General features: G+C 41.4%; 1 protein-coding gene across 2 annotated transcripts in view; it reads right to left on the minus strand.

Moving 5' to 3' along the window:
- Window positions 1-3,466: 3,466 nt before the first annotated feature.
- Window positions 3,467-26,339, minus strand: part of REXO1 (RNA exonuclease 1 homolog) — a 37,186-nt gene continuing 14,313 nt past the window's right edge. For both annotated transcript variants that reach the window (XM_026698954.2, XM_026698955.2), the window contains exons 5-16: window positions 24,721-24,878; window positions 23,905-24,042; window positions 22,744-22,867; window positions 22,073-22,186; window positions 16,950-17,087; window positions 12,358-12,471; window positions 11,126-11,199; window positions 8,798-8,908; window positions 8,491-8,606; window positions 7,483-7,621; window positions 7,145-7,265; window positions 3,467-6,426 (exon numbers count right to left, since the gene is read on the minus strand). In XM_026698954.2, coding sequence (XP_026554739.1) covers window positions 6,338-6,426; window positions 7,145-7,265; window positions 7,483-7,621; window positions 8,491-8,606; window positions 8,798-8,908; window positions 11,126-11,199; window positions 12,358-12,471; window positions 16,950-17,087; window positions 22,073-22,186; window positions 22,744-22,867; window positions 23,905-24,042; window positions 24,721-24,878 — 1,436 coding nt within the window. In that variant the 3' untranslated portion in view covers window positions 3,467-6,337. The remainder of the gene's footprint in view (window positions 6,427-7,144; window positions 7,266-7,482; window positions 7,622-8,490; window positions 8,607-8,797; window positions 8,909-11,125; window positions 11,200-12,357; window positions 12,472-16,949; window positions 17,088-22,072; window positions 22,187-22,743; window positions 22,868-23,904; window positions 24,043-24,720; window positions 24,879-26,339) is intronic.

A 26,339-nucleotide genomic window follows, 5' to 3' on the forward strand; every position in this document is an offset into this window, starting at 1 on the left:
GTTGTTGTGGGGAAACTACAAGGGAGGAGAATTAGATAAGTTCACTGCCTTATTTATGAAAACAATAAAGGTGGGATAAATGAGATAAATGGTTATGTTTCAGAAGCAAGGAGTTATCTATTAAAGCAGGGGCCCTCAACTTTTTGGGGTGGTTCCAGGGGTGGGATTCTACCAGTTTGCACCTATTCGCTAGAACCTGTTGTTAACATTCTAAGCAGTTCGGAGAACCAGTTGTTAGAAGAAATTACTGGCCTAATCCTGTAAAGAAGGCAGGAAGGAAACATTCTGGTGTTGCTTACAGAAACTGCCTCTCAGTTAACCCTTATTACATTCTTGGCAGGACTAGACTTCCTGTCTCTGGAACTTCTCTGGAGTTTTCATGTTGCAGCATTCCCACAGTCATGAGAGGCCATTTGAAGAGATGGTGCCTCGATGCGAGTGATATTGAGTTGGCCATGCCCAGCCAATAACATGACCACCAAGCCACGCCCACCAACTAAGCCACGCCCACAGAACCGGTTGTTAAAAAAATTGAATCCCACTCCTGGGCAGTTCCATAGAGTTTTCCTGCCGACTGCGGTGGGGTGTTTCATCTGCTGCCTGAATCCCATGGATGGGGCTTGTTTATGTGGCCCATTCTGGCATGGTAGGGCCCAGTAATGATCCACAGACTGTAGGGACCCCTGTATTAAAGCATAAGAGAGCTTTCTTTGCTATTGTCCCCACCCTACAAATATCTTGTCCTCCATTTTGGAAGAGTGTGAAGACTTAGCTTTGCCAACTAGTGAGAACTGAGGAGTGGCACACAATCCTGGGGTGACTTGGTGGCTTGAGGGTGCTCTCTCCAGCATTCAACTTACCTTTTTTATTCTTATTTTATTCTTCACTTTGTTTTAATTCTGTTTCTCATTCTCTTTTTCATATAATTTTATAATTTGTTATCTATAAACAGCCCACTTGGACAGTGGGGCAACGTCTAAATTTGATAAACAAATATAAATAAAAAACACTGATTAGCTAATCAGAGTTTAGTTCATTGTATTGTCAAAGCTTTTGAATTCGCAGCCACCAAATATGGCAATAGCCACCCATTTATTTTGAAATAGATAGGCGCAGTTCATGGAGGATTGGGCCATTGCTGATGGATAATTTTGCTGGCTCTTTCCAACCAATCAATCGCTAGAATCATATTATTATTTTATATACCAGTGGCCAAGGACTTTCCTGAGAATAGCTAATTAGACACTGTGAGAATCCACATAATGCTACATTCAACAGCTTTTTGGTGTGGTCCAGCAGGACTATTAGACACACTCCACCTCGTTTGTTGCAACATTGTCAGATGCCAATCATACTCTCTACTTTGAGATCAAAGCTGGGTGCACTTTTACAGCAGAGATCTATTTTCTGTGATATCTTGGGATATAATGAATCCATGAAAGATTCATTACCAGTAAGAATGACAGTTCCTAGTTGCTTCTCAAACCCACATCAATTGGATCACGACATTCAATCTTCTAGAATTATTTTGCTAGAATATTCAGGAATGCCTGCAGGACCAGACCCCGAGAAATTAAAGGCCCTTAGGAGCAGGCGGGCTCACAAATGCAGGAGGAACAGACAAACCTTGTATTTGGAAGTTAACAGAGATCCTGTTTACTATTGAGAGACAGGGACTTTGTGGCCAACACTTGAGAATCCCCTCAAATACGCTGCCAAATTTCACAGGCACAAGAGCTAAAAAATGTGATGCGGTCTCCTCTTGCTGTTAAATGGGAAACTCAATACTAATAGTTGTGTAAACCCTTTAAAACACATATATACACCTCCCAAATACCACTGTCAAGCTCTTGCCAATAGAAAGCAAGATCATCCCAAAGTTTATTTCAAAAAGATGTACCGGAAGAGGATAGGAGAACATTACAGAAACATCAGCCGCTGGATTGCTTTCACATTCAAGCCCAATTTATCTCCCAGGCTGCTGCGGTAGAGACTGTTTCAACCTCTTGTTCAAGATCTCAGTGTGAATGAGGAGAAAGTTCTGTAACTCTGTTCAGGTATAGGTAGTCCTCGAACTTATGACCACAATTGAGCCCAAAATCTCTCATCCTAACCCTTCCTTCCTTCCTTTTCTCTTTTTCCTTCCTTGTTTCCTTCCTTCCTTCTCCTTCCCATTTTCCTTCCTTCCTTCCGTCCTTCCCTCCCTCCTTTCTTCTTTCCCTTCCCTCCCTCCCTCCCCTTTCCTTCCTTCCTTCCCTCCCTTCTTTCCCTCCTGCCTTTCTCCCTCCCTTTCCTTTCCTTCCTTCCTCCTCCTTCCTGTCTTTCCCTCCCTCCCTCTTCTCTCCTTCCTTTCTTCCTTCCCTTCCTTCCTTCCTTCCTCTCTTCCTCCCCTCACTTCCTTCCCTCCCCTTTCCTTCCCTCCCTCCCTTCTGCTTTCCCTCCCTCCCTCTTTCTCTCCTTCCTTTCTTCCTCCCTCCCTCCCTCCCTCCCTTCCTTCCTTCCTCTCTCTTCCTCCCTCTCACTTCCCTCCCTCCCTCCCTCCAAACCTTTTTCTCACGATCCCTCCCTTCTTTTCAGCATCCTCTGGCTCGATGTCTACAACATTCCCCATTCGGGGCAGCGGATTACAGTTTTCGGCTGCCAGAGCGGATACATTTGTTAAGTGAGTGTTGCCCCATTTCTACTACCTTCCTTGCCAGAGTTTGTTAAGTAAATCACTGTAGTTGACAAGCTAGTAACACAGTTGTTAAATGAATCTGGCGACCCCATTGAGTTTGCTTGTGAGAAGATTGCAAAAGGTGATCACATGACCCTGGGACACAGCAACAGTCGTAAGTATGAACCAGTTGTCAAGCCTCTGAATTTTGATCACATGATCACGGGGATGCTACGACGGTGGTAACTGTGAAAAACAGTCATAAGTCACATTTTTCAGTGCCATTGTAACTCTGAATGGTCACTAAAACAACCATTGTTAAGTCAAGGACTACGTGTACTTGAAACGTTGGGTATCATTATAATCATGTTTTCTTCAAAGTTGAATAAAATGGAGGATCCCTCACATGAGACATAGAAATTCACCCAGTATCTATCTATATTTGCACACCTTAACATTTCTCAAATCTATTTTCTTTAACAAACGTTCTCCCGCCTATCTATCCATCTGCTAGATTTTTATCTATATAGATACGCATACACAAATTGCACTTGTCCACTCTATTTCCCCATCACACAAAACCACGTTTAATTTCTAATTGTGGAGTTGCTCTGTACAACCATAATTCACTGTGACTTAACACTCACGGGGAGAAGCAGCTTCCGTAGATGAACAAATCCCAAACATTCGGTGAAAATAACCACTTGGGTTTGGAGCACAAACATCTGATTAACGATAATTTTAAAAGTTACCCCCTTTTGAAAGAGTCCACCCAAATCCTAGCCCTGCAACCCTCACAATCACGCTATGTAGGGATGTCATATTTTGCTTTATTAAAAAAAAATAAAAAACAGTATTAACAGGTATACAGTTGTACTTATACAAAGTCTACAGTTTTATTACTGTACAGTGTTACAATCAGAGAAGAGTTGCAGCCCCGAATGGCTGGGTTGGAGGGTCGGGGGGGGGGAGATATCCCATTTTTCTTAAGTCTAAACTACTCAGGAGTCATTTCAAATCTTGCCTGTGAAGGAAGAGCAAAGGGCAGGCTCTGGTTGGTGAGCAGCAAACATCAAAATGATAGCAGAAAGTGGGGGGGAAAGGAGATTAACCATCATTGTCTAGGGAACTTCCATTCTTGGAGGTTAGGGAGCTTTTGAGCTCTCTAATAATGATGGATGAATCTGTATTAATCCTGGTACAAGCTTGTAGTGCAAATACGTTCCTTTGGTTAAACAGATCATCCGCTCACCCCAAGGGTCTTCCTTTCCTTAAACCATTACCTTTATTCTTATGCCAAGTAAACACATGCATATCTGAGCAAGAAGATGGATTCAACCACCATCTTTTAAAGTACCAAAGCAAGGATTGTTTAGAAGTTCTGCTTTTCCCATGTATTTGTCGTATTTATTTATCTGTCACATCTATAAAACATACTCATTACAAAGTTGTGCTGCCTGTTCTCTGTGTTTATGGGATCTCTGGTAGTGTTCAACCAGATCTCAAGGTAGGATTCACTGCCTGGACCAAGGCTGTCCAACCTTGACTACTTTTAAGAATTGTGGATTTCAACTTGTGGGGAATTCTGGGAGTGGAAGTCCACAAGTTTTATAGTCGTCAAGGTTGGAAAAACACTGGCCCAGATCCAATAGGAACATGAATTTCCTGGCATTTTAAAATGCTCCCACCAGCCTTCAGAGTGTAATGTACTCTTGCAGGGAAACTCTTGCCTACTTTTTCCCAGGAAAAGTTTTGACAGGTTTGTGCATGTCTTGCTTTCCAAACCCACTGGGGCTTAAAATGCACCAGTGCTGTCAAAAAAAGAAATGTATAGTTTCCCACCTTCCATCAGGCAGGATTCATACACCACCAATCTGAAGGGTGGTTAAATGAGGCGCCTCATTTTCACTGACTGCCACGTCAGAAAAGATTAGCATGATGTAAAAATTGACAGCTAAGGCCCAACGGAGCCTTTGTGCAGACATGCCTGAAACATGTAGCCCTTCTAGAGGCCAGTCCCTGTTGAGAATTGGCTACCCACACAGCACCCAATAGCCCTAACTCGGCCACCAACATAGGTACCCAACATACACTGCACAATACTTAAGTTGGAGCCAAATCCCTCCCAAGGGATGTCTTCCACAAACTCCAGCAATGGGCTTTGGACTCTTGGAACAAGAGTGCTCCTTAGGCGCCAGTTGAATAAAAAGAGGAGACCTTTGACAAAACAAAGGAACCGGCTTGCTAGTCATCGTATAATGAAAATGTCCATTGCGGGCACTCTTCCTTCACAACCAGAGTTGCCTAATGCCTACCTGTGGGAAGCTGTTTACAAAGCGCGACAGCAATCCCAGCAAATGAACATTATCTTTTTTGGGGGGTGGGGGGGGGGGGAAGGGCTGCTTCCAATGCTGAGAAGCACAGAAAAGCCTGCACTGTTATTAGCAGGATCCTCTCACATCCCCATTGCTTGTGAGAAAACGGGTGAGGCAGGCGTGAGAGCTCTCCGCAGGACAACAGAATTTATTCCACATCTTTATATTTTAACAACTCAGTGGCCAAAGTGAGAGATTTTGTACACAACTGGCTCAACTGGCAACTACAAAAAGCCATTGGAGATGAAAAGGAAAAAAAAAAAGCCCCCGGAAGGTCTTACTACGAAATATTCAAGTTTAACCAGAGGAAGAATTGGGGAGCAAGTTAGGAATTTTCCTCATCGCTTCTCCCTCCCAATTTGAGTAACAGCCCTTTGTTTGCAGGAAACAGAACCTAGTTTTCGAGCCAGAAAGGCTAAAGTCCTACCCCAGCCAAAGGCAGAAGCAGCTAGTTTGAATAACTCCTGAGCAGGGAGGGATGTGGGGTCAGGGGGCAGTTTTGCCCCCTCAGTAGTTTCAATGAAATGCTATCAGCAGCCCAGACCAAGACACCTGGACTGTTTCCTGCAGTTTGGTAGCAGCTTGTCACTTGGGAGCATCTCTGGTCTCAAGACCCAAGCAGGAAAGCGCTGCTGGAGTCACGGCCCGAGGCCTGAAATCCCTAACTTTCTATAGCTTTATTTTTCTGCCAGTGATCTCCTCTGCAATGCACACCTCTCCCTTGCCTGTGTAAGGATACAGCTTCTTTGAGCCAGGTTCCTTCCACCTGGGCAACCCTGATCCTACCTTCCCTCCCTCAACTGAAGCCAGCATCTCTTCATCGTCTCTTCAGCTTGCTTTCTTGACACAGCAGGGTCCGTGATCACCTTCTCTGCCATTCTTGTATAGCCCAAGACCAACCGCAAGACCCCAAATTAATTTTTTTTAAAAAAAGTAAATTAAAGCTAGCTTTCAAAGTCCATAAATAGGAGAGGGGAAGAAGAGGGAATAGTGGAACTCAGTGCCTTTTGAAGTCACTCCCATCTTCTATGATGAGACTATCTCCAAACCTTTCCCCACCACAGGGATGGCTGACCTTCTTGGGTCACAATGCATTTTGCCTCGACTACAATGCCTGGCATGCAGGCGCGGCCCGTCACTTTGCCAGCGAAAGGAGTTGCTTGCTCCCAATTCCTCGGGACACCTGTGAACCGAGAGGGGAACAGTCTGGGGAAGGTCTGCTGCTGGCTACAGGCGTGTCTCTGCAGGCTTCATTATTGTCCTGTGACCAAAATGCAAAGGAGAACAGCAGCAGCATAAAGGTGGATCATCGCTTCACTTTAGCGTCTTCCTTGATCTTCCAGATCATCAACTCCATGCAGGCTCGGGCGTCCTCACTGGAGTCATGGCCTTCCACTGTGAGCAAACAGAAAAAGAAGAAGCCATTCATTTATTTGTTTCGTGGGCTTAGAGGTCCACCTGGGACTCTGGTTAGCGTACAGCAGAAAAAGAAGGAAAACCCCCAAAATAAACACATGACACTAAAAGGCACACCCAATATATAAAATGGCACCAGACTTGATCATAAAAGGAGCAAAAGAGAACTCCATTCAACCGAACTCAAATACCCGGGGAGGGACACAGATTTTAAACAACTTTTCTAAAAGGGTGAGGACTTTGGGGCTCTGCCATAGGGGAGGGAGGGGGAATTAGCTTTTAAACTGCCCAATTGTCTCCAAGTTAAGAAGACCAATACATTAGGTAGACTTCAAAAACCTTTTGTTTTTCAAAATGAAGCAAATTTTATTGCAGTGGTCGTTAAGTGAGTTACCAAAGTTGTTAAGTGAACTGCATGGTTATTAAGAGAACACACTGATCGTTAAGCATATCCATTGTCCACAATGGGCATTTTTTTGTTGGAAACTGGAAACAAACACTGGTTTCCAGCAAAAAAAAAAAAAAAAAAACCACTGAAAGTTGCAGTCAGGTGATTGCTGCAAACGACTAGCAACAGCAACAGCACATAGACCTATATACTACTTTCATGGTGCTTTACAGCCCTCTCTAAGTGGTTCACAGAGTCAGCATATGGCCCCAACAATCTGGGTCCTCATTTTGTGCCCCCAGATCTTACCACTATCCTGGATGATGCGCTTGAGGTAATCCGCCATCAAAGTGCGCAATGCCCGCTTGTAAGGCAAACCCAGGCGGTGAGGGAAGACAACGGCTGTGTCCACCACCATAGTGTGGATAAGCTAGGAGGGGAAGGAAGGAGAACATCTACTGAATTCTTCTTTATATTCTTCCTTTCCTTTCGGACTTTTAATTATGGTTCAAAGAAGTGCATCTTAAAAAGATCGGACAGAGAAGGCAGTGGGTTTGAAGGGGGAAATTGCCCATAAACTAGCCACGGCCATCATTTCGGGTGAAGGGCGTACATAAAACAGGTGTGTGTTTCCGTGCAACATTTACCTTTAGTGCAAACAAGTCACTTTCTAAACTATGGCCTATCAGGATAGTTTCTGTGCTGAACATACTCAAGAGAACCGCCTGGACATCCCGAAGAGTTATCGATGCATTTTCCAGATCTGCCTCTGTGACACCAGAAAACCTGCCAAGGAAAAGTTGGTATCATATAGTGGGGGTTTTTTTAAAAAAAAAATCTGCTGCTTTTCAGACATATGGTTACCACCCTTCACATGTGCAATTGTAGGCTAACTCCTGCTCAGGGAACCACCTCCCTTTTCTTTCGCAAAATCTCTTGACCGAAATGGACCCTGGTTTCTTTTTTGGCAGCACTCTGAGGATGGCTAAAAACAGAAGCCATGGTTCCCCGCCATTTTCTTTTGGGAAATAGATAAAAACTGTAACAAGGGCAGGAAGGTAGAAACAACACAAATTCAACTTCCCCCTGAAATCCAGCACTGCATTACCCGTATGTGTCACAAGGCCCTCTGGCATATCTCAATGTTACATGTTTGCAAATGTCGCCACAAAAAGTGCTCCCACCCCTTTCCTTATTGGAAAGAACAAAGTTCAGAGCAGTAACTCAGAAAGAAACACGAAAAGCAGGTTCCTCCATAGGAAAAATACTCAGCCCACATTTCTTGGGGCAATGTGATCTCAACAGATCCAATGGTTTGGGAGTAAAAAAAAAATTTTTTTTCTGATTCACAAATCAGGACAAGTAGAGAACAAGGCAATGAGTCTGAAATTCAAACATAAAAGTCACCTGCTAAAACTCTGAAAAGAAAGCCACAGGGAGGAAGTTATAGGAAGTTAGCCTAGATGAGTGGGTGGGACTGACTCCCGCTGTTAGCCTAACTTCCTCCATGTGGCTTTCTTTGCAGTTTCAGCAGGCAACTCTAAAGATGCAGATACTTAGCAGGTACTCTGGCCACTCAACTGCTGTCACTGTCACCAAACCCACGGATTTTTGTTAACGATCCTCATGCTTTTTCATACTTTGTGGGCCCTCACCGAGTGTTGTAATCCACAATTCTGGAGTCTGGCTTGACAAAGGTATCGTAGATCACTTTCAGGTCTGAGTTGATCACAGTGACACGCGTCAGCTCTAAACCTTGCTTAGTGTAACACTGCAGAAGATGAGATACGAGAGTCACAAAAGAAATCTCAACAGCCTTGTTTTACTTAGAAAACCCTTTCTACATTACCCAAACTCTTCATTAAAGTGATCAAAGTTATTTCCATACGAATACAGTATATTGGATTAAATACGCATTCCCGATGAAAGATGAACATTATTCTGTATGCACAGCCAACCTACCATTTCACAATCCAAGGCGTAGATGCCAGGATGACCATCTGCCCTTGGCAACTTTTCAAATGTCTTCACAAAACCTTCCAGACTTTCCTTCCGGCCATCATGGACATGTTGCTTAAGGTAAGAATGGGGGAGAATTAAAGAGGTGTTAAAAAGCAATTCCTGGACAAATTTGATCAGGTCTCCAATCTTGCCCACTTTTAGCTAGCAGACTGGTGGTCTTGCAAAATGCCAACCTGAGTAAATATAATATTGTATATAAAGGTTCCCTTTTTTATGGTGGATGGACAGAAGACTGAAAAGTGACTTGCTCCATAACACAGAATCAAAAGATGAATAACAATTACAAGAGTGAAAGAGAATACCTGTACTTTGTTATAGAGTTAAAAAAAAAACTTGACAGAAGTTTTCAAGAACATCCAAAGGAACAACACAGAAAATAAAAAATGCATTTGGACAGTAATCTGAAAAGATTACTGAACAGCAAAACTGTAATGTCTCAGGGGAGAATAGGATGTATTCTACCATTTAGGGCATGTCAAAATTTTCAACTTTCAATTTCCAAACATTAGGGGTCTCAAAAGTTATGACACGCCTTGGGGATTGTAAAGATATTTTGGTTACTTTAATATAATTTAGACGTGCTTGGTCAGTAACTACATAAATATCGTACTTTTTTCACATTTTGTTTCATTGGTATGATGCAGAAAAGGAACCTTGATGGTAGGCCTAATATTCCATTATCTTTACAGTGGAAAAGGCTATCTTGAAAATGGACAGCTTTACAGAAGCGTCAGTTTGAGCACAAAAACATTTCACACATCCCTAAAGAAGTGTGGACTAAAATCTCTGGAGAGGAAAAAGATTTGATCCCGTTTAGTTTCCTCACAACTCAATTACTAGGTCGCTCTAAAGGCACTGAGCCACAGTCTTTCTCACAGATGGCGGAGAAACCCATATCCTCAAGGAATGCAGCAGCCTCGGGCCTGAACAGAATCCTCCTCCCACCACCAGTTTCTCTTGTTCTCTGTCATGGAAAGTCCTGTTGGGGTAATCATACTGGGACCAGGGTTACTATGTAATTACGATATACTCTGAATGATCACTTTGGGATGGGATGGTGGTGGGAAGAACACGTGCTAGCAGCATGATCCAGCTGAAGAAAAGCACCCACAGTCCTAGGATCCATCAACCAAAGCCTAGTATTAAGATGAAGAGAAGCCTTCGTTTAGATCACACTTAGAGCACCAGGTTGATATTGTAGGAAGGGCTTTGTTAACTTGGAATATGTTCAGGTCAGAGGAACTTAGATAATACCAGCCCTGGAAGAAAAAAAGCTTACGAGGTGGTGTTGAATATGCCTTGTCTCGACTCTTGCACTGAGCACATGGTTGGATTAGATAACCTCAAAGATCCCTCCCAGACCTTATATAGTGTGATTCTTTCTATTCCCATCCCTTCTATTTTGGGGAGAGTATTAACTTGATTGAGACTGCAGCATTGTCCTCGGTAGTCAGCGCCCCGTTCTGAGCTCCTATCTCAAGCTCTTACAAAAAAAAAAATTCATGGGTGATCAGTGTGCTGAAGATTAACAAGTCACAATGACTAATTGGATGAAATTAATATTCATGGTGGAAAAACAGGAAATAGTTTTGATATAATGGGCCTGCATATCTCCAATTGTTTCTAGCAACCCAGTATGTTTGAGCAGCTCCTCTCTATTAAATGCTGCCATCTTGTGGGACTGAAGCAGTGTGCCTTCTCTGCCTCTGCCCACGGAACAGCATTCCCAGAGTGACATGGATGGCACCCTCTCCTGGAAAGCCCTTAAAAGCAGCATTTGTTCGTGGGCCTGGATTTAATGTGTGTATTGATGTACTTGTGGGGTCCCGTTGTTATCTGTTGACATTCGGATGGTTTTCGTTTGGGCCGCTTGTTTGCTGGATTTTGTAGGCCACCCCAAGTCTAATTCGGGGGTATCCAACCTTGGCAGCTTTCAGACTTGTAGATTTTAACTCCCATGCTGGCTGAGGAATTCTGGGAGTTGAATCCACAAATCTTCAAAACTGCCAAGGTTGAACGTCCCTGGTCTAATGGATTCGACCGCTATCACAAATTTAATAATAAATTAAATATTTTTGTCCTATTCCTACAGAGAATGGCTGACAGAAGGGGCCATGTTTTTTTCCGAGCCAAAGTAAGATTGAAAAGCATCTCCAAAGCACCTTCCAGGAAACAGGGGATCAAAGTGGCAAAGCTGTCACTGTACTCAGAGAGAAGGTGTTCCACTTCACCTTATACTTCATGGTTTGACCAAACACGGTTACATACTTTTGCAACTTGGCATCCGAGTGAACCTACGGCTCCCGAACAACAGCTGTAATGTGTTTCCCAGCCACCTGGCACTGCAAAAGAGAAAACTGCTAAGTGGGAAATCCTCACTGCACACAACCACCAAAAATTAAGCAAAAACTAGTCTGATTGACATATTCTTGATTTTAATACTAATACAATTCCTTTCTATCAAACTACTTGGGGAAGGTTATGTTTAAAATTATTACTTATAATGAAGATGCAGGCTAGGAAAATGATGCTAAAGGAAAAAGAAAGCAAACAGTAATATGAACAATTACATAGCAAACACAGAAAGCTAAGATAGACTTACTTCTGAAATATTTGTGAGCTATATCATTTAAATAATCCCTAAAAGGATTACAGACTAGTTCTTGGTGGAGTGGGGTTCAACGACAATTGGTCCAAGGTGATTCTGATGAACTGAATCCCACTTTGTCTCCACCACAAACATAATTATGTTTATTGTCTTTCAATTGTGTCCCGATGCTTCTTATGTAAGACAACAATAACCTTGCATGTTTTAAAGTGCTCTGAATGAAAATTTATTTATTTGGGGGGGTTTCTAAATGTTTGCAAATATTTGCTACTTGTTATTTGAGCTTCATGGAAGCCCCCTTGATATAAACAGTCTGAGGGAACAAATAATGCCAAAATGTGATGTCTGTGGAGATTCCCTTCAACCAGGTCATAATTGTCTCAAAGGTGCTTTGAGTAACTGGACTGTTTTTTGAGGATTTTACTTTTTACATTTTACTTCTCATCCAAGAAACTTCATCAATGGTGCCTGGACTGGCGGGGTGGGGGGTGGAATCCTATCCTTCCATCTTATCCTTCCATCTCCATCATCATTCAGTCACAATGGATGAAGCTTCTTGGATGAGAAGCGAAATGTCGTCTTCTTTCTCAAAAAACAGTCCACCTGCCTTTTGAAAAAGCACCTTTGAGCCAAAACGTGATGCTTCTCTCATTTTTTCATTGGCCTCCAATATCCAACACGCAACCTGATTATGTGACATTACTACTAGAGGATAAACTCATGGCCATGAGCAGAGATCTAAAACATAGTTGTCTGACCTCTCAAAGCACATTGCAAAATGTTATCTGTGCATAACCTCACAGGTTTCTTGTGAGAATAAAAATCAATGTTGTGCACTTTGAATTCCATTGGAAAAAGAATATACTTTTTTTAAAAAAATGTAAACTATTACCTCTTTGCTTGCGCAATCTCCCCCAGTGATGGATGCATTCTTCTTTACGGACACAATTTCCAGAAGGTGACACCATGTATTCTGTGCCACAACGACAACAAATCCTGCAAGAACCTTACAGAAGAAAAAGGAGTGTGTTAAAAACATAGATTTTTGGGACTCAGTCCATTCTCATATACCTACCTAAAATACTATTTTTTAAAAAATTCTTCTAGTTTCTCCCAATGAGATAAATGGATCATGCTGTTTGGGAGTTCATCAGAACAGGATCCCCTCAAACTCATCTGCAAGGGTGACTGTACTGATTGTATGAAATGATATCTGAAGGGCCAATGGCTATTTTCCTCTCATCTATGAACTGTTTCTAACCAATACTCAAACATTGCATTGGTTGGTTTTTTTTCCAACCCATCAAAAATGCAAGACTCTCATTAGACAAGCTGTTAGTATTAGTTTACTTTATTGCACCTCATACAACAAAATCAAACACCATCTTCAATGCAGATCATGACCATGACCATGAAAATAAACACAAACACACATCCTTCACCCTTCACACATTGAACCAGAAACCCTCGACACCACATCAACACTGCACTATACAGCAGAATTCAAAAGAGCTACTGCCCTGGGATAGAAGCTGTTTTTCAGCCATTTGTCCTTGTTTTTATTATTCTGTGCCATCTGCCAGATGGTAATAGTTCAAAAAAAGGGTTCCCAGGATGAGATGGATCTTTGAGAATGTTTTGAGCTTTCTTAAGGCAGCGGGAGCTGTAAAGCTCTTCCAAAGAGGGGAGAGGGCAACCAATGATCTTCTGGCATTACATTACATTACAATGACATTAACCCTCTGGAGTGCTTTCCTATATGCCACGGTGCAACTGGCAAACCATACAGAGGTACAGCATGTTAAAATGTTCTCTATGGTGCAGTGGTAGAAGGTCACCAACGTTTTTTCATTCAGTTGATGTCTTCTGAGAAGTCTCAGGTAGTATAATCGCTGCTGGGCCCTTTTGACCAGGGCTGCAATGTGGGCACCCCAGGTCAGGTCCTCTTTTAGGGTAACACTCAGAAACTTAAAACTGGCCACTTGCTCCACTCAGTGTCCATTGATAAGCAAGGGCTGGATGTCTGATCTGTTCTTTCTATAATCCACTATAAGCTCCTTGGTCTTATTGGTGTTGAGGACCAAGTTATTGTCTCCACACCACGAAAGCAACCGGTCTACCTCATCTCGGTAGGCAGACTCATCCCCCTGGGAGATAAGTCCCACCACTGTTGTATCATCTGCAAATTTAGCAATAGTATTACTAGAGTGGGTGGGAATGCAGTCAGGCACATAAAGAGTACAGAGTAAGGGACTCAATACACAACCCTGTGGTGTACCAGTGTTAAGAATAAGGGCTGAAGAGGTATGATTACCTAATCTGACCCTCTGTGAGCGGCCAGACAGGAAATCCATAATCCATAAGGCAGATTGAATAAGAAAGGCCAAGGTCCAGAAGTTTAGACACTAATCTATGTGGAAGAATTGTGTTAAATACAGAACTAAAATCCACAAAAAGTATCCTCACATAGCGCCCCCCCCTCCCGGTTCTAGACCAATTTCTCAAAGCACTTCATGATGATAGGAGTGAGTGCCACTGGTCTGTAATCATTGAGGTTATTGATAGGGAAAGAGTAGGTATGTTAAAGAGATTCAGCCACTTGCCACCTTGTGGTATGAGGAACAATTGTATCAAGGACTGAGAAATAACAAAAGAAATCAAGTACAGGTAGTCCTTAACTTGCAACTACAATTGGGACTGAATATACATTGTTAAGCAAATTATTTGTTAAGTGAGCTGCACCTCTTTTTCCTACCTTTTTTACCATGTTAAGCAAATTACTGTAGTTAAGTGAATTATGTGGTCATTAAACAATCCAGCTTCCCCCTCTGATGCCACAAGTTGGAAGCTGGCTGGGAAAGTTACAAATGATCCCAGGATGCGGCAATCTTCATAAATACATGCCTATTGCCAAGTGCCTGAATTTAGTTCATGTGACTGTTTGAATAGTCATTAAATGAACGGTTGTAAGTCGAGAACTACCTGTTGTTCACACCTTAACTGAATAATTAAAACACACTTTCGACATCAACATCTACTTTTATTCTGGATTAAAGTTTTGTTTTTCTTGGCAGAAAAGGTTTGCAGTAATTTAGCTTAGGAAGACCCAAGCGGGTATTACCTCAATCAGGGTAACCCTAATATAAAAAGGTCTACCCAAAAGACTGAAATCTATGAAAACAAGACAGTTCTGTTTTGTCCCCGCAGGATATACAAACTGAAGCCTCAGAGTCACATATGGCCCCGTAAGCTTTGGCTATGGCTCCTGGGGTAATTTTAACTGCTGCAAAAGCATGATTTTTAACATGAAAGAAGGGGAAGATTATTAAATACCCAGCGAGTAATCGCATTGCTGTATTTCATCAATTCACCCCCTGACCTTCATCCTTGTTTGTTCTGACCATGGTTACTCTTAAGACTGTACTTGCCACCTTATCACCCCAACACCAACATTATCCCCTTCCCTGAATTAGGTATCTGTGCTATAAACCTAAGCCTACCATACCGGCTCCCCAATGACTGGAACATTCTTTCTGAAAACACACACACACACACACACACACACACACACACACACACACACACCAATTACAGTTCAGCTTTTTACAAGCTTGAACAACTCAACACCACCTTTCTCTGACCTGATGCCATGAACTGAGGGAACTGCTATAGGTTTGGGAGCTGGATCTGTTCACTTGGTCTACTGACATCTGCTATTATGACTCACAGCGGCTTTTTGTGGTATTTGGGAGAAGCCTATTCTGTCGCCTACTTCAGATCTTTAATGAGTAGCAGCTGCAACCTCGCCGGGGTCCTTGGGCCTCCATCAGATGGATTTGCTCCCAAGATCCAAGTACCAACCTTGAAGGCCTTCTGGGGTAATCAATCTACTAGACACTGAGGTGGCATTTTATGATTGTTAAACAGACAGAGAGACAGACCACTACCTCCGAAATGTGTCCTTGGACAAAGGACACCATAGATCACCCATCTCTTCTTCACTAAAGGGACTTATGGCTTAACAATTGCTCAAAGTTACAATGTACTCCCCCAAAGCCATTTATGACCTGTTTTCGGAGTTACAGCAGCTGCACCCATCCCTACATTCACATGACTGTATTTTGGGTGTTGGCAACCAACTCACCTTTATTTTGCAGCAACTATGATTTGTGATATTTTTGCTGGTTTCTGTGAAAAAAACACTCATTGGGGAAAACTGATTTGCTTAATGAATGTGGCATGCACTTCATGCCCACAGCATTCATTTAACGGCCGCCGCAAAAACTATACAGGTAGGCCTCAACTTACAACTGTTCATTTTGTAACCGTTCAGTTACTATGGCACCAGAAAAAGTGACTTATGACCATTTTTCACACTTATGGCTGTTGCAGCAGCCCCACAGTCATGTGATCAAAATCTGAATGCTTGACAACTAGCATGTACTTCTGGTGGTTGCTGTGTTCTGGAGTCACACAATCATCTTTTGAGATCTTCTGATAAACAAAGTCATTGGGGAAGCCAGATTCCCTTAACAATAGTGTTATTAACTTAACAACTGCGGTGATTCACTTAACCGTAGCAAAAGAAAGGTCATAAAATGGGGCAAAATGCACTTAACAAATGTCTTGCTTGACAACAGAAATTTTGGGCTCAATTATGTTCATAAGCCAAGGATTACCTGTATAAAAATATTGAGTGCAATCACATGATAACCTCTACTTTTGACTTCAATGACTTACAACCATAATTCTAGGCTCAGTTATGGTTGTAAGTTGAGGACTTCTTATAGTTCCTTTGACTGCACCTCTGGAATTGCTTAGCAATTCAAGAGAAGAACTGCAGGACTAGTCTAAACATCTCGAAGCCTAGCCAGGGAAGCAAACTTACAAACAGGACAGGCATCTGTAATCTCCTCCTGCTTTTCCCTCCTATGTATTCCAACCACCATACTCCTCATTAGGTCCAGAGGATTTGCATGGACACACAACACTCCAGACAAGGATCCACTGGACCACAATGGACAGCACAACATGTTCATCACTAGCATTACTCTGCATTTTTCAATCATATTTGGTGCAAAGGGGAACACACTGCTCATCCCAGTTTGGTGCTGCAGTTCTACATGAACCCATTCAAATATGACTTCTGTTATATAAGTCACAAATGACAAAAGGATTAAAATATTCTCACGGTTTAGCACAGGAAGAGAGGGCCTACGTGCCAAAAAAATAAAATAATATCTATAGTAGGAAGCTTCAGAATATCTGCCAACTGATTTGCTTGGGTTCATTAGTCAGAAATTTGACAATATGTTTAAAAGCTCATTAAAGATCCCCCTCCACAAGCATCTCAGAGTAGATGTCTGTTTTGAAGGGAACAAGCTGGCTGTGGGTTCCTTTTCTGGCCTCCATTTTTTCCCCCCATTAAACAGAACATTTGAATGGTTCTCAGAGTCAGAAATTCTCCGGTCCAGCAGAACTCACCATCTGTCAATTTCTTCTCTTCCGCAGCAAAGACAAAAGCCCGCCCAGGTCTCTCGGGAGAGGGTAACGGATAGCCATGCTCCTTCAACTCATCCTCTGTCAGCACATATTCTTTGAGCCTTCGGTACAAGGTAGCTCCTGAGAACGACAAAGGTTAGGAAATGTTTATCTAGCCATTTTCCCCAGCTATTTTCAGACCAATACCACACACACACACACACACACACACACACACACACACACACGGAAATATTCAGGGTAGCTTACGCAGCAACAAAATGATAATTGCAGTTAAAGCAGCATAAAACCAAAGCAAAGGCAGATCTAAGCACTGGGGGGGGGGGTGTAGGGGAAGGGGCGAGAAGTAGGGGAAACACTGAGAAGAAATGCCAGGCAGTTCTTTCCACAAAGACCATTATAAGAATAATCCAGCTGGACTAGGCCAAGGCCTATGCTAGTTCAGTATTTTATTTCTTATGGTGGTCATTTCCTCTGGGGTGATAAAGACATAACCTTCTTGGACTTCCGGTGGCATTTCTGTCGAGGACGGACAGAGACCGTGCGCGGCTTCAATCTTTGTTTACCCTGTTGGAGGGGTCCCTATGGGACTAAACCATCAGACCCACCTCGGAGGGGTGGGGGAAGAGGGGGAGACCGCCAGCTGGGTTGAGGGGAGAGAAATGAAGTGAAAATAAAAGATATAGAGAGTAGAACAACACGCATGGAGGCTAACTTTGAAAGGATGGATGAGGAATTTAAAAATGTACTTAGAGAAACGGAAGACTCTCTGGTCCACCTCGAGATGGACAAAGCAATGGCGTATTTAAGGTTCCAGAATGTGGCGGAAGCAAAAAATGAAGAATTGGAACATTTGATGGCAGAAATATTGGCTGAATGGTTAGGAAAGGAAAAAGATGATCTAATTAAAGAGTTTGATGAGGTATATAGGGTTAGCACAAGCTACGCCAGGCGTAACAACTGTCCAAGAGAAATTCATATCCGCTTCTCTGGGAGATGTCTGAGGGATTTAATTTTGAAAATGTCTAGGGAGGAAACAATATCATATAAAGGCAGAGAAATTAGGATTTTAAAACAAATTCCAAAGAAAGTGAGGATGATAAGACAAGATTATAAATTTTTAGCTAATGATTTAAATAAAAAAGGAATCCAATTTAAATGGTTAATCCCGGAAGGGATGTTAATTACGTGGAAAGAGAGGAAAATCAAAATAGAATCGATAGAACAGGCCCAAGATTTTCATCAACAGCTCACAGATACGAATGGTCAATCCACTAAAGAAGAACCTAAAAGGAGACCACAGGAGGACCGATATCATCACAGAACCCAAAAGGAACGACTTTCTCTAATTTCAGGAAGTGATAACCCACAACCTGGGAGAGAAGAGCAAATCCCACAACAACAACAACAACAGAACCGAATCATTACTAGGCAAAAATCTAAGCAGACGTAGATAAATGGTGGAGGGGAAGAAGTTGCTCTCCATCAATATAAACGGAGAAGTGGCAGTTTTAATGGCTGCCCTGAAGACAGGAAGCTACCGGGACCTAAGTGTGTGCTAGAGGGGTTACGTGGTGAACGGTGTTTATCCAGACAAGAGAAGCTGAACCTTTTGTTTTAATAACCCTGAAAAGCAGAAAGAAAGATTCCTCACTTGAGAGTACAACAGCAGAGAACAGAAAATAAGAGGACAATATAAGGTAAATAAAAATCTGGATTACAAAAGAGCTATAATGAAATTAAGGACGGAATTGGGAATAATATACAGCACCTGGCATTAATAAGGCATTGAATAAAATGCTGAACTTGCTTGGAATTGATTATACTTTTTTTTTTAAGGCAATGGTTGAAATGCTTGAAAATTAACATTGATATAATTGGGAAAAAAGGGGGAAAAAAGAACTTTGAAAAATGGAAGTGATATAGAGCGCCACCTAATGGTACAAGGCATTTTTTCTTGGATGACTTTATGGAAAATTACTGGTCTGTTAAATGTATGAATGAGAAAAGACATGAAATAAAAGACTTTAACATAACAAGAACCCCCGGAAGCTTAAAAGGAAAGGGGGGAGATTTCAGCAAGAGGACAAAGGAAGGCAACATCTTGGGACTGTTGGGGGTTGACTGTGCAAAGGAAACAGAAGGACCAATAAGGAAGAGAGATATAAATGGAGTCTCTTGGCATGGATTACAATTAATTTTAATAAAGTAAAGAAAAACACAATTGATTAAAAAATGGAAGAAGCAAGCAAAAAATTTAAGTTGGAACTGTAAAAGAAATGATAAAAGAAATAAGGGGTCTATTGGACACACTGGCAGAAAAAGTAATGCAATTTACAGCAAAACAAAGGAATTCTAGAGAGGAGGAGCCAAAGGAAGAGGAAAACAGCCAAGATGGACATGAAAATTCAGACATTGCCAAAAGGCACAAAAGGAACTAAAACTAAGACATTGGCGACAGAGATAATAAATAAAAGAGAAAAAGCTCCCAAGAGTAAACAAAAGAAGAAGAAGCTGTACAAGAAGAAATTTCAAAAAAGAGAAAAGGAAAGGGGGGGGGGAGGAAAGATGGGGGACTGGCAGATGGAAATAAATGTAATATTAGAGGAAAAAAGAGGGATAAAGAGAAAAGGCCAGGAAAACTTAGCAAAGGGAAAGCTGGCTAAAACAAGGCCGAGAGATTTAGAGATAAGGGTTAGATATAGCATAAAAGGGGGACACCACACGGGAAATGTATCTTTGTGTTTTCTATTAGAAATGTAGACTGGGGAGATTTGAAGTTTATAACTTACTGGGAATTACCTTAAGATTATTAGATAATTATAGATGAGAAAAATGAAAATGGAGTGAGTGATATGAAGAGGTTCTATTGTTATTAATCCTTTCTTTTTGAGATATATATATATATATACACACACACACACACACACACACACACATACATATACATACATATTCTAAAATATGCTAATGACTATTTAAATGATACTAGGAAAACAGAGAATATGATGACGGGTGAAAATCTGGTATTAATTATGTTTAAAAAGTGTAAATTAGGGTTATATAAATGCTATAGGTTGAAATTGTTCAAAGGGAAGTAAAAGGGGAAATTAACTCTGTTTTTATTTTTTTTTCTTTGTGGTATACATGAAATAGAAAATACAATTGATTATACAAAGGATATGAGAACATAGAAAAGATGATGAACTAGAAGGGATTATGTGGGAATGTAAAATATTTATAATGAATGAATTATAATCAAAAGCAGGGGAATGAAAATTTATTAAAATTACATAGGTAAATTTTGGAAACAAAGAAAAAATATGAAATGATTATATGAATATCTCTGGAATAGATATAAGATATATTGTAGATGGGGGGATATACCATGTGGTTCCTAAACGTATTAATCTTACTTTACTTTTACTCATTTTTTCTTTCCCTGACTGTCTAATTATATATTGGTCTTGAGAAAGTTATGGATGATAACAATACATAAGGTAACATAAAATAGGTGGTAAGCTGAAAATGGAAATAATAGGGGATAAAGAATTGAAAATATATGCGAGAATGAAATGATTTTGATATTGAATTAATGAATTGAAATATGACAGGGAAATTGATCTAAAGATTAGTCGAATGGATAATAATTTGAAGTGATATTAAGAAAGTTGAAAGTGTAACTATGACTGTGTATAAATATTGTAATCTGGAATCACATTGCTCACATGAAGAGATGTGTAAAAAATTTAAAAAAAAATTGGAAAAAAAAAGACATATCCCTCTTGTAACTTTGTTCGTCCAATACATGGATTCCAAGACAGAAATAAGTAATCCTGGTAGATCTGTCCTTCATGAATTTAAAGTTACAGGTAGTCCTTCCCTACCAACTGGTTGCTTAGCAATTGTTTGATGGACAGTGCTATTTATGACCTGTTTTGAAGTTCTGATGAAGTTCTGATGACCACCCCTTCCCCCCTCCGCCCAGTGGCCAATCTTGGGTGCTTGGCAACCAGCTCACCTTTACGGCTTTATGTCTGCAATATCCCACGGTCATGTGGCCATAATTCTCAGCAGTTTTAGCTGCTTATTTATTTATTTATTTATTTATTTATTTATTTATTTATTTATTTAGCATGTGACATAGAACACATAGATAACAGTATATACGAAGAGCACATAATGCTATGGCAACATAAATTTTGGGCTCAATTGTGGTCATAACTTGAGGACTACCCGTATTCTTGCCTTTTCTTGTAAGGAAGGTGGTATTCAAGGTTTCAGATTGTTCAATCTGTTTCCTAATGATCCTTAGCAGAGAATTTTCCTTTTTAAAACCACTGAGTTATCCACTTTGAACTGAGCTTTTTTCTCATTTAGTTACGAGACATCTTAGATCCCATCAATGTGTCGGTGGATGTTTGGGTTCCGTACCAAACCTTCATGGTTTTACACAATCCATTATGTAAGTGAAGAATCATGAAGTTCTGACTGCTGATACCAATTCTCTCAGCAAGACAGAATGCATTTGCAAAGACACCACATTCAGAACTTAGGACCACGCAACTTGAAGGATTATTTTTATCCCCACACAGACTTGGAATATCTACCAACCGTTTATGTGATTGATTAAAAAAAGCAACTTGTTTTGCTTCAAAGCTAATGCTTTATCCACATACAAAACTGATACAGATTAGATTATTTACAATTTCTGCAATGTATCATGGAAGGTGTTAACAGAACAACAGGTTTACTTGGGGTTAATTGCATTTTTATCATGAAATGCCCTGCCTACAGGATAAAATCTGGTCTAACTGAAGGGGGACATTTAGAAGAATCACACATACCATGCATCAACGAGCCTCTAAAAAGTGACCTCAGCCCATTCTTCTCCACAGCTTTTCTGTGCTTTTTATAGTTTTAAATAGCTCTGAATTGGCTTTCAACACTGATCCTATCAGTTCTCTGATACTGAAAAACAATCAGCCTACTTCTAAAATCAATCTGAAGGCCTTTAAAACAGACAGAAAGGAATAGAGTTACACCCCCCACCCCCCACCCCCACCACAATCACTGTGTGCGATGAAAAAAAGGGGGAAACCTACCTGTCAGGTCTTCTAGCCGTAAGCTTGTAGAACGATTAAGTGTATAACTGGTCCTGGCTGCCAGTTTCCCTCCTAGCATAGCTTCATGAGAAACCACTTTCCTATTGCTGGCCTCTGGAAGAAAAAGGCAGATGTCAAACTAGAACATCAGCAAACATCCTGGGACAACTACAAATAAAATTTCTGAGTCAAAGAAAGTGCTATACAGATCTCTATTCACTGGCTGCTGCTTTAAAAGTCAAAGGCACACACACTGCGAATATTAAGCTCAGGAAGAAGTGATAATGAGTACCATAATTATTTTAGGATTTAACATCACATACCCCCTTTGCCAATGTGTTAAATAAGATTTGTAATAGCAGCAGTTTGTGGGCAAGACAATGTATGGCATAATACTACAGTGCAACCAGCTAAACCTGTGTCTATTTGTACAGACGTTATGGGGCTGGCCAAGAGATGCATTATGAAAGTTTTGCCCACAGAATTATGTCCTGTTGGATTGGTAGGCAGTCTTTTGCCCAGTCTATTGTGCAAGCCTGAAGTGTGTTTTGTTAAGAAGCTCCAAATGTCTAGAAATGGAGGTTTGAGACTATAAGGAAAGAATAAAATGAAATGTAAAGTAGCAGAGAAACTTCAGCCTGTTAAGAAAGAAGTAAAGTCTAAGTACATACTCTGAACTTCCTGAGAAGGGCTGGGCAACAGAGTCCTCAGCTTCTTCAAAGTGTTTACTGCCACATTCAGGTAGATGTTGCGGCTGGTGCTGCGCTCATACACCACCTTCTCCTCAGCAAGAGCCTGTGAACAGCATTCCCACCATCAGCATTTTTTTTTTAGTTTTAAAATACAAAATGAAGTTGCTAAGGGGGGAAGGAGCAGTTCCCAGGCTAGGGAGAATATATATATAATATATAGATTGGGTGGCTTCCAATGTCAAGGAGAATGGCCACATATTCATCAACAAGGAGAAGCAGGAAGAAAAAGTTTCTACAAGTAGTCCTCAATTTACAACCATTTGTTTAGTGACTGTTCAAAGTTACAATGGCACTGAAAAGAGCGGCTTATGACCATTCTTCACACTTAAGATCACTGCAGCACGCCCATGGTCACGTGATCAAAATTCAGCCGCTTGGCAATTGCCGTGTCCTGGGGTCTTTGCAACCTTCTGACAAAATCAAGGGGCAAGCCAGATTCACTTAACAACTGTGTTATTATCAATGGCAGTGATTCGCTTAACAACTGGGCAAGAAGTGTCATACCATGGGGCAAAACTCCCTTAAAACTGTCTTGCTTAGCAATGGAAATTTTGGATTCAATTGCAGTCATAATTTGAGGACTACCTGTGTTTGTAACACAGAGAACAGTACTTCTAAAAACAAGGTAAGAAATGTAGACCTGTGATTCTCTTACTATTCAAAAAAAGAAGCTCAACATTGGGCTGGCTGTCCTAAATTTGAACTTGCAAATATGTTTGCTCAGTGAACTTCCAATTTTTTTTAAAAGTGATTCAATTCCTCTGTGATTTAGGCCTACAGTTAAAGAAGTGCAAACTATAAGAATGCTCAAGCATCCCTCCTAAGACCCGCAGTGGTGCAATGGTTAGAATGCAGTATTGCGGGCTACTTCTACTGACTGCCGGCTGCCAGCAGTTTGAATCTCACCAGGTTCAAGGTGGACTCAACTCTTCATCCTTCCGAGATGGGTAAAATGAGGAGCCTGATTGTTGGGGGCAATAGGCTGACTCTGTAACCACTTAGAGAGGGCTATAAGATCACTGTGAAGCGGTACAGAAGTCTTATTGCCATTGCTATCATGACCATTACAAAAACACAAACCTTGTCAAATGCTCCCTGCTGGGAGGGGCAGAACTTCATGCACTCATCAATGAAGAGGTTGAGGTACCTCTGACGGATGTTTGTGGGAACTTTGGCACCGTATTCTGTGGGAATAACTGGCCTTTTCAAGGCGGTGCTCTAGAGAACATGGAAAAGGGAAAAGAAAATAAGCTATTTTGGTAGCACAGTTACTACAATGCCTTTCCTGTCTCTGACTGGTTCTTCTACTAAGCTATATATGAGCTATGAGCCACATGTGGTCCAATGGTCAACCTTCTGCAGTATCCCACAGCCCACAAGATCATACTGCCGAGGTTCATTGGTGAGTCAATCAAATTTCATGTGGTTTTTTTTTTTTCAAACAACATTCAAAACCATCGGAATAAAACTTCTCAAAATAGGGGTCCTTGGTGTTCTCTCTCGTTTTCTTGCAGATCTTTCATTACATCTGCTAGCACTGCTGATGTAGTTTGGGTAATGAAACGTCTGCAAGAAAACAACCAAACTCAGAGAGCACCAAGGATCCCTCATTTCAACCCTGAACTATATTCTCTCCTTTATTGAAACTTCCCAAATGATCCAAAATTCTGCTTAGGAATGACTCAAATATCTTTTACACGCAAAGCTGGACGATAAATCCTAGAGGAGACAAAAGGAAGCACAATCTTGAACAAGTGCTTATCTTCAATAGTCTTTGACTTCCAAACGTTAAAGTTAAAGCCTAAAATATAAAATAGTTAAAGGCTAAAACAGCATGCAGGGCAATGTGTTCAATTTGAAAAATTAGCTATGAACCATATACTGGCAATTCATCACCTGCAGAGTGGGAGTATGTGCTATCCTTTTTGGGACACCTGTGGTAGTTGTTTTAGATGCCATCCCAGTCAGCGTTCGAGCTTTCAATGCTGAAGCATCAAGACCATTGGAAGATGCCACACGTGCAGGTGGGATGATCTTCTTAAGATTTCCAGGAACTGAAAGGGTGTGGGCAGAAAAGGACAATATTCAGAAGTAGGGCAAAATTCTGAAACGTGTTACAAAGTCTTAGAATTATGTAAGTTATGGAAAGGATGAGGACTGACCTGCCGACTTCTGGTGGACCATTTAGGGCAGAGGTGTCCAACCTTGGTGATTTTAAGGCTTGTGGCCTTCAACTCCCAGAATTCTGGGAGTTGCAGTCTACAAGTCTTACAGTTGTCAAGGATGGACACACCTGATTTAGGGAGAGTTGAAAAGAAGACTGAAATAAGTGTCGAAAACCTCTGCCAGCCCAGGATTCATTTTCCCCCTTGGCTCTTCAGGGCTGCCACAGCGAAGAAAGTCAAGCTGTGGGAATGGGAGGGGGGAAGAAGAGATGGGCTGGGGGATTGTAGCCATAATAAAATTCTTTCTCCTGAGAACCAAGAGTTTTCCCACCAGGTGCAAAGAGGTGGGGTCTCAGACTGAATGACCAGATTGGACCATGTGATGAACTGCCTGGGCAGGGGAGGGAAAACTTTACTTTGAATTAAAGGGAAAGCCAAAGGGGGCTCAGAGTCAGGTTTCCCCAGATGTGCCAATATGATGTGCCTAATAAATCTATTCTTTCAGGAACTTGCCTGCCTTGGAATTTTGATGCTGTTGGGCCAAGTACATGGAGTCCTGACACCCACTCCTGCATTTCCCAGAATTCTCTGCCAGCCTTTGCTCATCTTTGCTACTAAATCTGGTAGCTGAAGTTCTAAGTCATCTGTAAGGGGCCATGTTAATGCCGGCTGAACTAGTCACACCTTATTCACATGCAGCTGCCACTCAATCAAGGGTACAATAATCATTATCATTTAGTGAGATTTGTTCTGCTCTAGCTCTTCGGGTATCCCAAGTAGGTTATTACTTTACTTCCTGTTTTACATGTTCTTGTTATCCTTTCACTCTGTTTAGTGAAATGTACGAAGTCTGAAAAAGGTCTCAGCATTGATAAGGTGTGAACATGTAAAAACATAAATAAGTAAAAAAGTTCCCAGCTTGCACATTTGCTACTTATTGCTGGATTAGAGAGAGTGGGGGAAAGAGAGACAAAACAAAAAAGGATACACCAGACTAAAGGCACAAACGGAACGATAAAAGGTGTACTTATCTAGCCATGGGTTAATATTCTTGCCAAACTGATACAAAGAACCTGGTTTTCCCTGCAAGGGACTTGCTACCTGGGGAACGTACAACTAGAGACTGTATACTGGACTCAAAACAGAATTAAAATACATGAATATAAAGAGACATCTACAGACAGCACAGGAGTAGAAGTTAGCTTCATTCCTTTTTCATGACTGAACTGCAAAACTCTGATTATGGGAGCAACATGCCTTTGGGGAGTCTTTACGGAGAGAGGTGTAGCCATCCTCATGGCCTTCCTCCTCTTTCCCCTCAGACCGCTCAGTTGACTCAAGGTCCCCCTC

Source organism: Pseudonaja textilis, chromosome 1, assembly GCF_049901715.1.
Source record: "Pseudonaja textilis isolate UNSWEBS1 chromosome 1, rPseTex1.2, whole genome shotgun sequence".
Taxonomy (NCBI): Eukaryota; Metazoa; Chordata; class Lepidosauria; order Squamata; family Elapidae; genus Pseudonaja; species Pseudonaja textilis.